Source organism: Quercus suber, unplaced genomic scaffold (genome assembly GCF_002906115.3).
Source record: "Quercus suber isolate HL8 unplaced genomic scaffold, Cork oak 2.0 scaffold_75, whole genome shotgun sequence".
Lineage (NCBI taxonomy): Eukaryota > Viridiplantae > Streptophyta > Magnoliopsida > Fagales > Fagaceae > Quercus > Quercus suber.
Genome location: NW_027069540.1, coordinates 1,784,562 through 1,798,463, shown reverse-complemented (window position 1 = coordinate 1,798,463; position 13,902 = coordinate 1,784,562). Strand labels below are relative to the sequence as shown.

The following is a 13,902-nucleotide window of genomic DNA, read 5'->3' as shown; positions in this document are numbered from 1 at the left end:
TTATATATGTGTGTATATGTATATGTATGTATGTATACATGTGTAGGTGTGTGTGTATATATAATGGTTGTTTACCTTTTTTTTATTATTATTAGTGATACTAAGGATAAAACAAATTTACTACAAGATTACAAATTGCATGTTACCTATCACCAAAAAAAAAAAAATTAAACATTCATAATTAGGTTGTTGAAATTTATCAATCATAATCATTTTCATATTATATTGTGAACATTTTGTAGTACTATTAATGCATTTTTCCTTTTCATTTCTATCAAGGCTTCCAAAATACAAGACCAATAGCAACCTAACCCAATTGAAACCCTAAAATGTTTCAAAAAAATGTCACAAATGTGTTAAATCACCAATTATAGATTAATCTCTCTCTCTCTCTCTCTCAAAAACATGAAATAAAATTAAAAATTAGATTACAATTTTACTTAACTATACATTGTCATATATCCAAAATTAAGTATCTTCTTTTAATTGACATATATTTTTATTTCTTTTTATTAAAATTTATGGTTCAACTATGATATTAAATTCTCTATATGAAATTAACATTAGTTAAGTTGGTATTATTCTTCAAATTAAGTATTTAATATTGCATCAAATTAACCTTGATTGATTAGTATTAAATAATTTTATTTAATTAATATTTACGTATAAAATGCTTCACATGAATTTTTGTCTCAAACCCCAAATTATGTTGAGTCGCCTCTGCGCCCCTATACCTATCTCCTAAGGAAAAAATTTGACTACCTTGACCAAAAAATCCAATATACATACTTTAAAATTTTGTTTAAAATCCTTTTTTGTCACATATAAGAGTGACTGAGGTAGCCCTCACACATTGAGATTTTTGTTTTATCTCGACATTAACCCTCGCTAGTCATGGGTTTTTTAAAAAGAATGGGTTTTTTAAAAAGAATTTAAAGTAAGGACATTTTCGCCCTCTAAAATCAAAACCATTTATATCTAAGCACACATGTAAGGGCGCGATTGGGGTCATAAGGATTAAGGTCCAAATAGCCCAACACAATGAATTTGTAAAGAGTGGGCCAAAAACTAGGCTTTAATGAATTGAACGACGCTTACAACGAATTAAAGGTGGGAAGTAAATAAGGAAAAACAAGCTTCATGCAAAGAAATCCTTCCTCGGCAAAATCTGAGGAGAGTAGTTCTTGAATATATTCTCTCTAGACTTGATTACAATTCCAGTTCTTATTGCTACAGTGTTTTCTCCATCAATTCTCAGATCCTTCCTTCCCTCTGGAGGGTTTCTTACGTTATATAGTCTCTTTCCGTTGATCTTGACCCTCTATTTGTTGATCACGTAGGCCACTACTTGAGTACTTGTCCCATCAGACGTTTCCACAAACCTTCCATGAGTTACGGCTACCTAAACAGCACTGTTCAGGAGTCTTTTTTACATAAATGTAGCCAGAGGGTTTGGTGGGGTGCAATAAATGTGGTGGTAGCTTCCATCCCTTCAGACATGACAAGACTGACCTCCTCCCTGAAGCCCTTCCTCTATAGTGCGACCTCCTCTGGTAGTGTGCCACTGACGTGGTCAAGGCTCGTCTTCTCGGCATCAACGTGGCATCCTCAACCTCGGATATGACATGTGGCACTGTTACCTTATTAAATTTCTATATCCCACAACATGTACTATTCTAAACTAGCATGTAACCTATGCTTACACATGGGAATGTTCAATTGTAGTGGTACTATTAATGTTAAGCTTGGATTATTAAACATATAGAAAATTAGTTCAACCAAGACTTTTATATTTTGGAGTAATTATGTTCTATAATACAATGTCAAATAAATAACGAAAAATTTACATTTGTGAAAGTTTAATGATCATTTGATTTTGTTGTCTCAAAATAATTGTTAGTTTTTAGACCCCTTAAAACATAACCAGATTAACCTAGTTAATTAGCCAAGTGATTAATTAGTCAAATTATGCAGTTTTAGGTTAACACAGATAAATCATATCAATGTAAAGTGCGAAAAATAAAAGAACACAAAGATATGATGACCCAGGAAAACCAAACCGGTAAAAAAAAACCTGAAGAAGATTTAACCTAGCTATCCTCAAGGTAAACTGAATCCACTATGAAAGAATTGAAGTTTATACAATAGTGACTTAGACCACTAACAACCTATAGCTACCTCAAGTAGGAAACTTACTACCACGACCACATGACAGCTCCGAGTCTACAGACTACTTCTTTCTTGGATTCCCAGCAAGTACAAGCACTTCTGCTTGTGTATCTTTTAGCTCTTGAATCTGCAACTGAATGATCACCAAGTTCTTGACTTAATCTTGAATCTTGGAAACCCTAAGTATGTGTGAAGGTAAACACCTCTAGATCTCACAGAAGATTCGCACACATAGCATAAAGAGCATTCCTAAAATGTGGCTAGGGTTTTTCTTTTTATACTTAAAACAAAACATAAAATCCTACATGTCAAACGGGTTTGGGCTGAGTTGGAAATTTTGCAGAAAAATCAATCTACACGACTTTTGATCGATCGAGTCTAATTCTTGATCGATCGAACTAGGCAGATTTACACAGTAAATCCTACAGCAACTCGATTCCAACTTTACATAAAAAAAACATATACTTTGAGAAAGTCTAAACAAGACTAAAACGTTTTGATCATGATTTGCCAACATTACAAAATGAAGTTCTAATACACTAGTTCCTAATTCCTTAGAACCTAACAATAATAATAATAAGACATTTGAAGATATTAAAATGGTTTTTCAGCATAATTTCCAAGGATTAATGATTTAAATTAGAAAAAAAAAAGGAACTAAATTAACACATGAAAATCCAAGAGGGATATTTGTAAAATCACCAATTTTTATGGTCGGCCAAGCCATATGACCATTGTGTACATGTAAGTGATTGATTGACAACATATGGTTGCAAGTTCAATTAATTTTGAAAACAAATTTTAAGAATAATTAAAAATAATAATTATTTATAAAGCTAGGATTTGAAACCCAAAAAAAAAAAAAAAAAAAAGGAAGAAAGGAAGAAAAAGATAATAGATGAAAAATCAAGAGAGGCAGTTTTAAATAATGGGATCAACAATTAATTAGAAATGACTAAGAAATGAATTTTTTTTTAAATCAGAAATAAATAACTATGTAAAAATGATGACAAGGGCCAGTATTTGGTATAATGGTCTACAATCCCAAAAAAAAAAAAAAAAAAAGTTTGAGACTTGAGGCTAAGGTTGCTATCCATACGTGTCATCTCTCTTTACTGTCCACAAAGCGCGCATTGGTTAACTTGCACGCACCTACTCATGATGAAGTACCAAAATTGTTAAATTTTCAATGAAGCTTTCTTTTTAGAAAGTAAATAACAAGTAGATTACTTGTGGACTGCGATTCCTTCATAACATTATGACATGTTTCTTCAATTCATGTCTATCAAAGAGAGGGCATCAACAATCCAAACAAATTTTCAATATGAGGAATTTTTCCTTGTGCATTGTGCAATGCCTCAGAGAAGAAACGCTTTTGTGTATAATTGTATGTATTGTAGCCATCAACTAATGCTTATAACCATGTTCAAATATTGCAGTCCAGCGAAGGAAGTGGTAGATTTGTGTAGGATCGGTCCTACAATAAATAACTAGCTCTAGGATACAAATATGTCATGTAGAGTAATCGACATGCCAGCAGCCAGCAGGAGCAGCTCGGTAGTGCCAGCCAGCCCACGCGTAAACCAAAACAACAGCTAACTTTTTCTCACACAAATTCCTAATACCCATATCAACCATTAACTCAACTTAATATTCAAATCAACGGTTTTGATGAGAGTAAAAACTGGGCACTCCACTCAATGATATGACTAAACACTAAATACTGATTTCAGTGGCAGTGTGGGCTGTGTCACGTGTGGCACAAATACAATAACCCAAAATTGAATCAATGGTTATAAACTTATAATCCAAAAATATCAAGACCCAATCTAATGGTGACAATTACACTTTACAGATCAGAATATCTCTCCATATCTCTAATGGCTCTCTTCACTCTCTTCAATTTTCACTTTGGACTCAGTCTCAGAGGTCAGATTGAATGCTCCATGTCCGTGGTCATGGGCCTCATGGATTCACCTTCACACTTCGTCCCCTTTTCACGCTTCCTCACCTCTTCACTTCTTCAGTCTCAGTTCTCGACTTGGCTCTCTCAAACTCTCATAGTCTCACTTCTCTATTTGGTATTTTGGTTCACTCTTCAACAATCCTCAAATTGATTTTCCAAATCCAAACCCTAGCCGCCTTTAATGCCATAGCCCACTCCCCTCTTCGCCTCCAATGCCTACCCGCCACCGCCGCTATCCACTCCTCTCTCTATAGCGACCGCTGATGTTAGTACTACTCTGTTTCCCTGATTTTACTTTTTTGTTAGTGTCATTGGTTTCATACTTTCATTTGTTATGGAAATCAAAAGTTAACATCAAATAAACCCAAAGATTTATAATATGAAACCCTAACCCCTTCCTTCTTGGTTTCATTATTGTTAGACACGGAGAAGAGAAGAGAAATAGTCCGTCCACTGCTGCCTCTTCATCGCCGCTTGATCACTACCGCCTCTTTTCTGCTGCCTTTTGAAGATTAGCCAACTTAGATCGGTTTTAGATTTGTTGTTCTAATTAAATTTGTCTTTTTCCCTGTTCTTGATATGTTGTTGTTATTATGATTTTAGATTTGCTGTTCTAATTAAATTTTTTCTAATTTTAGATTGTGTTACCGTTACACTTTAGAGAGAGAAATGAGTTTGGTTGAGATAGGAGAGAGTGAAGAAAGAGGAAAGGAGCTGATTTTTTTGGTTTGCTCTCCCAAAAATGACTTTGGCTAGTCTAGTAGTAGTGGAGATGATCTTAGTATTTTTTTTTTCAATATCTAATTTATGGTTTATATTTTATTTTTAATGGGTTTTGTATATGGTTATAGGATCTTTGAATAAGCTTTCAGATATTTCCTAAAATATTTCCTACTTTGATTTTTATTTATTTTTTATTTTTCTCTTTGCCGCTACTTTCAATAATTTTTTCACTCTTTGCCGCTACTTTCTGCTAAAATTTCCCGCACAAATCTTGCTATATATTTCTTGTTTTTTGCTACGGTTCCAGTTCATCACAGAGAGGCTAGAGAACGAAACCAAAGACAAGGGTGCCAGGTACTGATTTATCCCGTCTAGTTTTATTCTTTGTGCCACTAATTTATCTCTCTCTCTTCCTAATTTCATATTTCTGTTTTCTATTAGCAGATTTACTCAATCTTTTACAGCTTTTGGTGATCCATCACTCAAAGGTAGGGCTGTCCACAAGTCGGTCCAGGTCGAGTTTGTGCCTAACCCAGAACTGACCCGTCGGAATTGGGTGAGAAAAAAATGCACCCGCTGGAATAATCGGGTTGGGCGGTTCAAACCATCAATGAGTGGCGGGCGGGTCAGTCGGAGTCCTAGATCTGAGTTAATGGTGAGAAAACAGTGAAAAATACAGATCCGACGAAGAAACCTAGATTTCAGTGATAGTTTTCCAGATTCTAGTGATATTTCCCTTAGATCTTGTGAGATTTCACCAAACCCGGTCAAAATCTCACTGGATTTGATGAGATTTTGCCAAATCCGGTCAAAATCTCACCAAATCTAAGGGAAATATCATCGGAATCTGGGTTTCTTCACAGGATTCTAGAAAACTATTGCTGGAATCTGGAAATCTTTCAATTGGTTCGGGTTTTAGGGGAGGAAAACCGAAACCGACCCGCCAAAATTGGTTTCTGGTGGCGAAGACCCTCCGCCGACCTGCCGAAGCAGTCGAGTTAGCCGAATTCAGGTCGGATTCGGTCGGTTCTTCGAGTGAGTCAAGTAACCGGATCAATCTAGATAGCCCTAATCAAAGGTACACATCTAAAATAATATTTTACTATCTATATAAATAAGACCTACTTTAACTTTGAATAAACTAATGTTACAAGGATAACTAGCTTTACAAAATCAATCTTAAGGATTGATGTGATAGAATAGTACGTTTGGTTTATTTTATAGGTATATAATTTTTTTTTTTAATGAAATTTTATAGGTATATAATAGTGTTAGCACATTTGGTTTATTTTATAGGCATATAATATTGTCCTAGTTTATAGGATTCCAGTTTTATAGGTATATAATAGTGCAATTGCAGTGTGAAATTTAACAGGTGCCGTATGTTTTCAAAAAAAAAAAAAAAAAAAAAAAAAGTTGCTTACCTAATAATTCTTCAATATTTGGTAACAGGGGTATGCAACCATGCACTCAAATTAAATGTTAGCTGGAATCAAAGCTTTAAGCATGAATTTTTTTGCTGTTAAATAATATTCTTATGCTTGAATATTGAGAGATCAACAACAAATGTTAAATGTGATATATGTTTTGTTATTAACTTATTTCACAATATTATTATATGATTCTTTCCCTTATTGGAGAGCTTCTTTTCTTTTCTTTTTTCTTCCAAGTGACAGAAGAATCAATTTCTTGTGGCACTAGCATTATTTATTAAACAATTGACATAATTCTAGATAATTATGTCAATAGGTACATGTTCTTTATCAAATTTTGATTATTATTTGTATTATCAATAGCTACTAATGCTGGAAAAAAGAGGGGTCGAGGAAAGGCTAAAGGCATCAATGCCGGAGATGGTGAAATAAAGGTTGAGATTTATGATGGCAAGTAAGTGACTTATTGCTATGTTGGTTTATTGAAATTAATTATGGTATCATAGCTATATGATATTGTTAACATGTTTAATTTCTATTTTCAGAATTATTACACCAAAAGCCACTTGAGAGATTGCCATTCTTTTCACCAAAAACTTAATGGAGCTTGGACAACTTTTACAGAATACCCAAATTCTGAGCTAGAGACTTATATGCTCGATACAGAGCTCAACGCTTTAAGCATAAGCAACCTGATGAGGAAGTCAAGAAGGCATTTATAGAATCAGTGAAACACCGCTTTCCTATTGGATGTTTCGCATTAGAGATACTATTTTTCAAAAGTACAAAGCGAAAGAAGATCGTTACAAGAATGGTCCTTCCTTCATTCCTACACCTTTTTGGAAAGAGATGGTGGATAAATGGATGGAGGGAGATTGGGGGTGAGTATAAATGAAATACATGTCATAAATTCTCTCACTCTCTCTCTCTCTCTAACCATTATTTGTTAATATTTTCATAGAAACTAATGTTCTATTGTATGAATTATGCATGTAGGAGACAAGTTCGACAAATAAGGAAAATAAAAATAAGTCTAAAATTTTCTCCACTACAGGTTTTGTACCAATGGCCAAGTACAGATATGAAATGGTATATTATATTTCATCAAATAGTTTTACATTTTATTGTGTATTTACATAGTTTAATAACTTTACCAATGTTTTTATTTTCTTTTAAATATTGCAGTATCTTGAGACGGGCTCTGAGCCTAGCCCTATTGATTGCTTTAAGAAATTTCACACAAAGAAAGATGGCAAAGAATGGGCAACTGATCATGCTAAGACATTATATGTATGCAACTTATACCAAAATTTTAATTTTGTTATCAACTTTAGTTTTTTTTGTTTTTTGATTATCCACGTGGTTTTTATTTATGTGTAGGAAAAAATAGATGCCATAAAGGCCAAAGCTATTTCTGAAGGTACTAAGACAAATGATTATCAAATCTTTCGTGGAGTGGTTGGTGAACCAAGTCATGGTTGTGTTCTTGGCATGGGAATAGGTATTAAGGCTAAGGGTGTGTACGGCTTAACTTCATCTAGTAAAGGTTGTAGCAAATGTTGCAGAGAAGATTTTACAAAAGAAAAAGAAGATTTGGAGGTACGTCTTAGAGAGGAAATGGATTCCAAATTTGCAAAAGTTGTGGACAAGCTTAAGGAGAAGTTTGCACAAAAGTTGCAGTCGATGGGCATACCACAACAATCTAACATAGATCCAGCTACCACAATACAATCTCAAACTTATGCTTTGCCTCTTGGATTTTCTACAACTTTCTATTGGTTTTTGTGTTTACAGATGCATCTATGATAATATTATATATTTTATATTTAGTTTGATAAATGAATAAAGGACTATGACACTATCTACTGTTTTGACAACTATGTATAGGTTTTGTATTTAATTTGTATATCATATGTGTTTTGTGGTTTACATTTTTCACAATTGTTATATTATTTTAATTTATATTTATTTTGATAATGGTTTAAGTAATCAAATTAAGTTATTGTTATTGTTAAAATTAAAAAAAAAAAAAAAAAGTGTAACTGCTCATGTGGTTGCTTATGCCTCTATAAGCATTCTGTAGGGATGCTGCACACTGTTTTAAATACAAAGCAATGAATAGAAAACCTGACTTTTTAACCAGTCTCAGAACCTCTTTATTGAAAAGGTAAGTTACAATACAACTTTCCTTGCTTATAGCTTATCCGAGACCATAAGGAGTTTACTGTTGTTTATGATATTTATTATATGATTAGATTTGATATGGTATATGTGTACTTATTTATTGAAGCATTGATGCAAATACACATTCACTTTAATTATTTCATTTTAACTCGTGTTTAATGTTTTTTTTTTTTTTTAATTTTAGGATGGTACTAGCAGAGATGAAGAGGACAACTCAAACAATAACATAGAGGTTGAAAACAACTTGGAGGGTGACTCAGAGGAAGACTAATAGATTTTGTCATAATTCTAGTTGTTTAAGTTTAAAACAAGGTTTAAATTCAGATTTCTTTGTATATATTATATTTAAAGTTTGAACTTATATGAATTTTTATCTTTCAATGGATCAATTTTTAGTAATTATTGGACTATTGTATCAATTTTTAGTAATTATTGTACTATTGTAACATGATATTTTTAAAAAAAATTATATAAAAAAATTAAAAATAAATAAATAATAAAATATATCAAAAATTATATAAAATATTACCACTGATGACATAAAAATTTGGTCATAAATAACTTTATAGTGACGACAAAGTCCCTCGCAATTAATAGAATAGCGACACTCCTTAACCTCTTGCAAATATGTTTTAAGTGACAGCTTAATGTCGTCACTATTATTCCTAACTAATTGCGAGGGGTTAAAATCCTTTGCAAATAAATTTAGTGATGTCATTATTTGTCTCGTCGTTAATTTGAAATTTGCAAATAATTAATTGCGATGGTATAAAGGCCTTCCCAAATAGTTATTAACGACGACTACTTCCCTTCACTAAAAATAAGTTGCGAGGGTTAAAAACACACAAATAAATTTAGCGATGCCATTATTTTCACTAAAAAGTATGTCGTCAATTTAGAATTCGCAAATAACTAATTGCGATGTATAAGTCCTCACAAATAGTTGTTAACAACAACTATTCCCCTGCTAAAAATAAGTCGCCGACTTTTCTCATCGTTTGGTAATATATTTGTAAGGGCGATTTTGTTCAGTACCGACGGTGTATTGCCCTCGTAAATTATTTATTTGTGAAGGTATGTTGCAAAATCTCTTTTAGCAACAAGAGCAAATACGGCGGCCTTCGAGGGCCATATGCCCTCGCTGATAACTTTTTGTGGTGATATTGGAATTTTTGCGAGGATATTTTCCCTCACTAGTAGACTCTTTTCTTGTAATGAAATTTCATGTATGATGCACGTGAAATATTAGATTTATCAACTTATAAATCATATCAAAATATAAATCATATTAATTTACTAAAAATCACGTACGATAATTATATATTAATATACTTATTAATATAATTAATATACAATAAATAAATCATAATATATACTTAATAATATAAAATTAACATTAATAAAAACTGTTCATTATCTATGTAATTTTTATAATATATATTTTTAAAAATTAATAAATAAATCATATTAATATTGAGGTCATATACATGTGAAATATGATTTATTTTTTTATATAAATCATATCTTTATTACATTTTTATGAAAAATCTAAAAAAGATATGATTTATATCTAAGACTCTATAATTCGGGTTAGAAATTATATATCTTTTATAATTATGAATTATGAATTATTTGATATATATATATATACACACACACACTCCACGTTGCAATCTTAGACAAAATAAACTAAAGAAAAGAACAAATTAAACACTACGTTGTTGTATTTTATCCACTTACAAATTCTTATATATCTACATTGAAGAATTTTATATGAACAAAAAGTCTAAAACTAATATTAACTGAATATAATTTTTTAAACAAAAATTCTAAAAACTAAGTTGCAACCTTAAACAAAATAAACTAAAGAAAAGAACAAATTAAACACCACATTGTTGTATTTTATCCACTTAGAAATACAACAAGTGTAATTCAACTTTAATCAAATTAAAATTTTTATTCACTTAGAAATTATAGTTGAAGAAAACTTATAAATATTTTTTCTTAAAATATCCAAGAAGATTTCTGTAATCTGGTGCCGCCACTTGGTGCAAACACGGTGCCTAGGCCCACATTTTTATATATAATATGATTTTATACATAAATATTTTATAAATAGTAATATTTTTTATTTTATAAACTTAGCCTATAGTCACATTTTTTAAACGCGGCTATAGGTCGTTCTTTAAAAAAAAATTATATTTGGCTGGACCTATAGCCACGTATATGAACGTGACTATAGAATTAACCTATAACAGCGTTTTAAAAACGTGGTTATAGATCCTCCTTTAAAAAATATATTTGACTAGACTTATAACTGCATTTTTAAGAAACACGACTATAAATTAACTACAGCCGCGTTTTTGTAAATGTGGTTACCATATAGACAAATTGGAGCAAAAGTTATACCATTTAACGTGAACTGGCGTTACTCTTTTTCCTTCTGCACGAATCATAATAGATTACAATGATTTTAGTTGGTTGCTGACATATTTCCTCCCACGTCACGGCAAAGGTTCATTGCACTTTGGATTTTGTTTCTTCCCTTTGGAAAAAGTAGCTAGTGGAGGCAACAAACATAATATTTTATATTTATATATATATATATATAATAAACAAATTCCATGCTCTTGACTTGGAGAAAGACAAGGTCAAGAAGTCCTAACATATCAATTTCACGTCAATTCCAAAGTTAGATAGATGAATAAGGATGCATAAATCAGACAACCAACATAAAATTCTCCTCAACTTATTTTCTCCTTCTTCCTTGCCTTCCGTTCAGCAACTTTTTTGGTTGTCCCCCCTATCAAATTCATGATTTGATAGCGGAGAAATCCACTAATAAGTAATAATGCATTAGATATTACAAGAATAATTCTTTACTTGTACTGTCAGGTTGAAAACAATTCCGGCTTATGTTAAAATAAGTTACAATATGTTGTTATTAATTAGACAAAAAAAGAAGAAGCTTTCACTAAGTCTATCCTTGGGCTTCATAGATAAGGCTTTGGAAAAGAAAATGCCGTAAAATATATGTTGGTTCCTTTAATTTTTTGTGCAACTTATATTCGGATCCATTAAAATATGCAATAAGAGCTTCAACTTTAAATCATTATGAATGTAGTCTTCTCCTTTTTCTTCNAAAAAAAAAAAAAAAAAAGGTCTCATATGAAACACAAAATATGTGAGATTTAATAGGCGCTGTGAAACACAAAATATTGTAATTTTTTTTTTTTTTTAATTCTGTGATATCTTTTTTTCTTTTTTTTTCTTTTAAATTATATATATATATATATATGGATGTAGTCTTTATATCAAGATTAGTAATTTGATGTAATTTTTTTTAGAGATAATTACAATATGTTGTTAATCTTATAGTTTGAATTATTTTCTTCCTAAATCTTCAAGCACTTTGTACATGAGGATGAGATGTCAATTCAGCTGCAAAACCCATGCCCCCAACTCTACAAGCGCTTATACATATAGAGTGACTATCATACTAAAGATATATACATATAAAACTTAAAAACCCTAGGAGAGAAAAATAATTAATGCATTAATAACTAATAATGATTTTTTTTTTTTTTGGAAAAACAATTAATAATGATCTTTTTTTTTTTCTTTTTTTGTTAAGAAACAACTAATAAGTAATAATAATCTTTTACTTAACATTAAGGATATAACGTTTTTCATAACTATTATATGATTTATGTGATTAATTCACAATAAAAATATTATTGGACTTTGGTGGGGTGATTAATTAATGAGGGTTTATGTCAAAAGTTTATAAAAATAATAAAGAAAAATAACATGTAACTAGCATTAATTTCTCTCCAAAATTGAACCAAAATTTTAATTTTGCATGCCCTATTTCTAGTATTATCCGAGACTCCCAAGTGTGTAACACGTAAAGAGCAGTACTCTTGCTTACCAAAAAAGAAAAAGAAAAAGAGCAGTACTCTTCAACTTCAAGCTTGAAACAGGGATTCACATCAGATGCAATACCTTAGGTATTGCACCTGATGCAATATCAAATGAATGATTGGGATTGAAAGTTGGAAAAGTAACTTTCAATCTCAACCATTGAATAAAATATATTAAAAACAAAGTAAAAAAGTTAAAATTAAAATGTAAAAAAAGTAAAAAAAATGTGAAGAAAATAGGTGAATTACATACCGTCTAATACCCTAGCAATTACATTGGATGTGAATCCCTTGAAACAGGTGATGCCGACCAGTACTGCAGCCTCTCCACATTATCCAGTGGGTACAACCTTTCTCAGTAGTCACCAGCTCAATGCAGCCTTTTGTTTTTAGACTTGCCACTTTTCATAGTGTCGGTGGTCTTTAAACAATACCAAAATATTGGAAAATGATAGGACCACCAAAATATCCTTGCTTTAGCTTTGCTTTCATCATCCAAATCACATTGATTGGTTGCTTTTTCTTTGATAGTTCCACTTTGCAATTATTGATAAGAAAATTGATTATTTTTCCGAATGATGACAGCAAAAGATTACAATAATTCCGTGCCTTTTGGATTGGTCCTGTGCCCTTTTTTTTTTCTTTTTTTTCTTTTTTTTCTTCAATACATTCTTTTATTTTTGTTTGAGAGGGTTTCAACTTATGGTGTTCGTTTTTTATGAGTACTCTTTATTATTAGACCAAGATACTAATTAATTTTTAGTGTAAGTGGAGATTGAATCCCAAATTTCTTATATAACCATCAAAGACTTTATTAATTGAGCTAACTAGAACCTACAATACATTCCTTTATTGGCATAGAAGAACTACCAAAATCACGTGGGTAGGTTTTTTTTTTTTTTGGTAAACACGTGGGTAGGTTTTCATATGATTGAGAATGAATTAAAATTAATTCATTAAAAAAAAAAAAAAGAATGAATCAAAACTATATATAAAAAGAGAAAAAAGGAAAAAGAAAGAACCAATGAACTGAAACACGAAAATCACGTGGGAGGGTTTTTGTTATATGATTTCGAGATTTTAAATGGCACTAAGGGAAAAAAATGGTGATGATCGAAATAAATGGATGTGTGCCTTTTGTTTTTGTATGATATATATTTGATTTGCGTCACACGTATCATCGAATGACATGAAATGTTTATGTCATATTTTCACCTGTTCCACCGAGTAATAAAGAAATGATTGATCCAAAGTTTTAAAATAGACTCAGCAATCGGCATATTTAATTACATATAGTCTATTTAAGCATTCATAACATTAGTTTCTCCAAAAAAAGAAAAAAGAAAAAGCATTTATAGTATTCTATATAAAATAAAATAAAAAGCATTCATAGTACGAATTGCTTTCCTGGAAAGGTCTAAATATCATCCTATGTTAGGTTAGCTATGCCTATGTTAGATCATTCTGTTTTATCTTATGTATTCTTTGTTTTAGTTTATTCAAA

At 31.2% G+C, this 13,902-nt stretch overlaps 1 protein-coding gene and 1 long non-coding RNA gene across 3 annotated transcripts; both read left to right on the top strand.

Moving 5' to 3' along the window:
- Window positions 1-3,940: 3,940 nt before the first annotated feature.
- Window positions 3,941-6,235, top strand: LOC136067498 (uncharacterized). Its single transcript, XR_010628966.1, has 3 exons — window positions 3,941-4,400; window positions 4,557-5,212; window positions 5,303-6,235. It is a non-coding gene; the product is annotated as an uncharacterized LOC136067498 (long non-coding RNA).
- A 306-nt stretch (window positions 6,236-6,541) lies between these two features.
- On the top strand, window positions 6,542-8,850 carry LOC112004713 (uncharacterized). Of its 2 annotated transcripts, none has more exons than XM_065773465.1 (6): window positions 6,542-6,745; window positions 6,837-7,173; window positions 7,288-7,380; window positions 7,477-7,581; window positions 7,672-7,890; window positions 8,660-8,850. In XM_065773465.1, the coding sequence occupies exons 2-6, from the start codon at window positions 7,042-7,044 to the stop codon at window positions 8,744-8,746; spliced, it is 636 nt and encodes a 211-aa protein (XP_065629537.1). In that variant the 5' UTR covers window positions 6,542-6,745; window positions 6,837-7,041; the 3' UTR covers window positions 8,747-8,850. The 2 variants fall into 2 exon arrangements, with proteins under 2 accessions (XP_065629537.1, XP_065629536.1); XM_065773464.1 differs by having other exon boundaries at window positions 6,543-6,745; window positions 7,672-8,069; window positions 8,660-8,848.
- The last annotated feature ends 5,052 nt before the right edge of the window (window positions 8,851-13,902 follow it).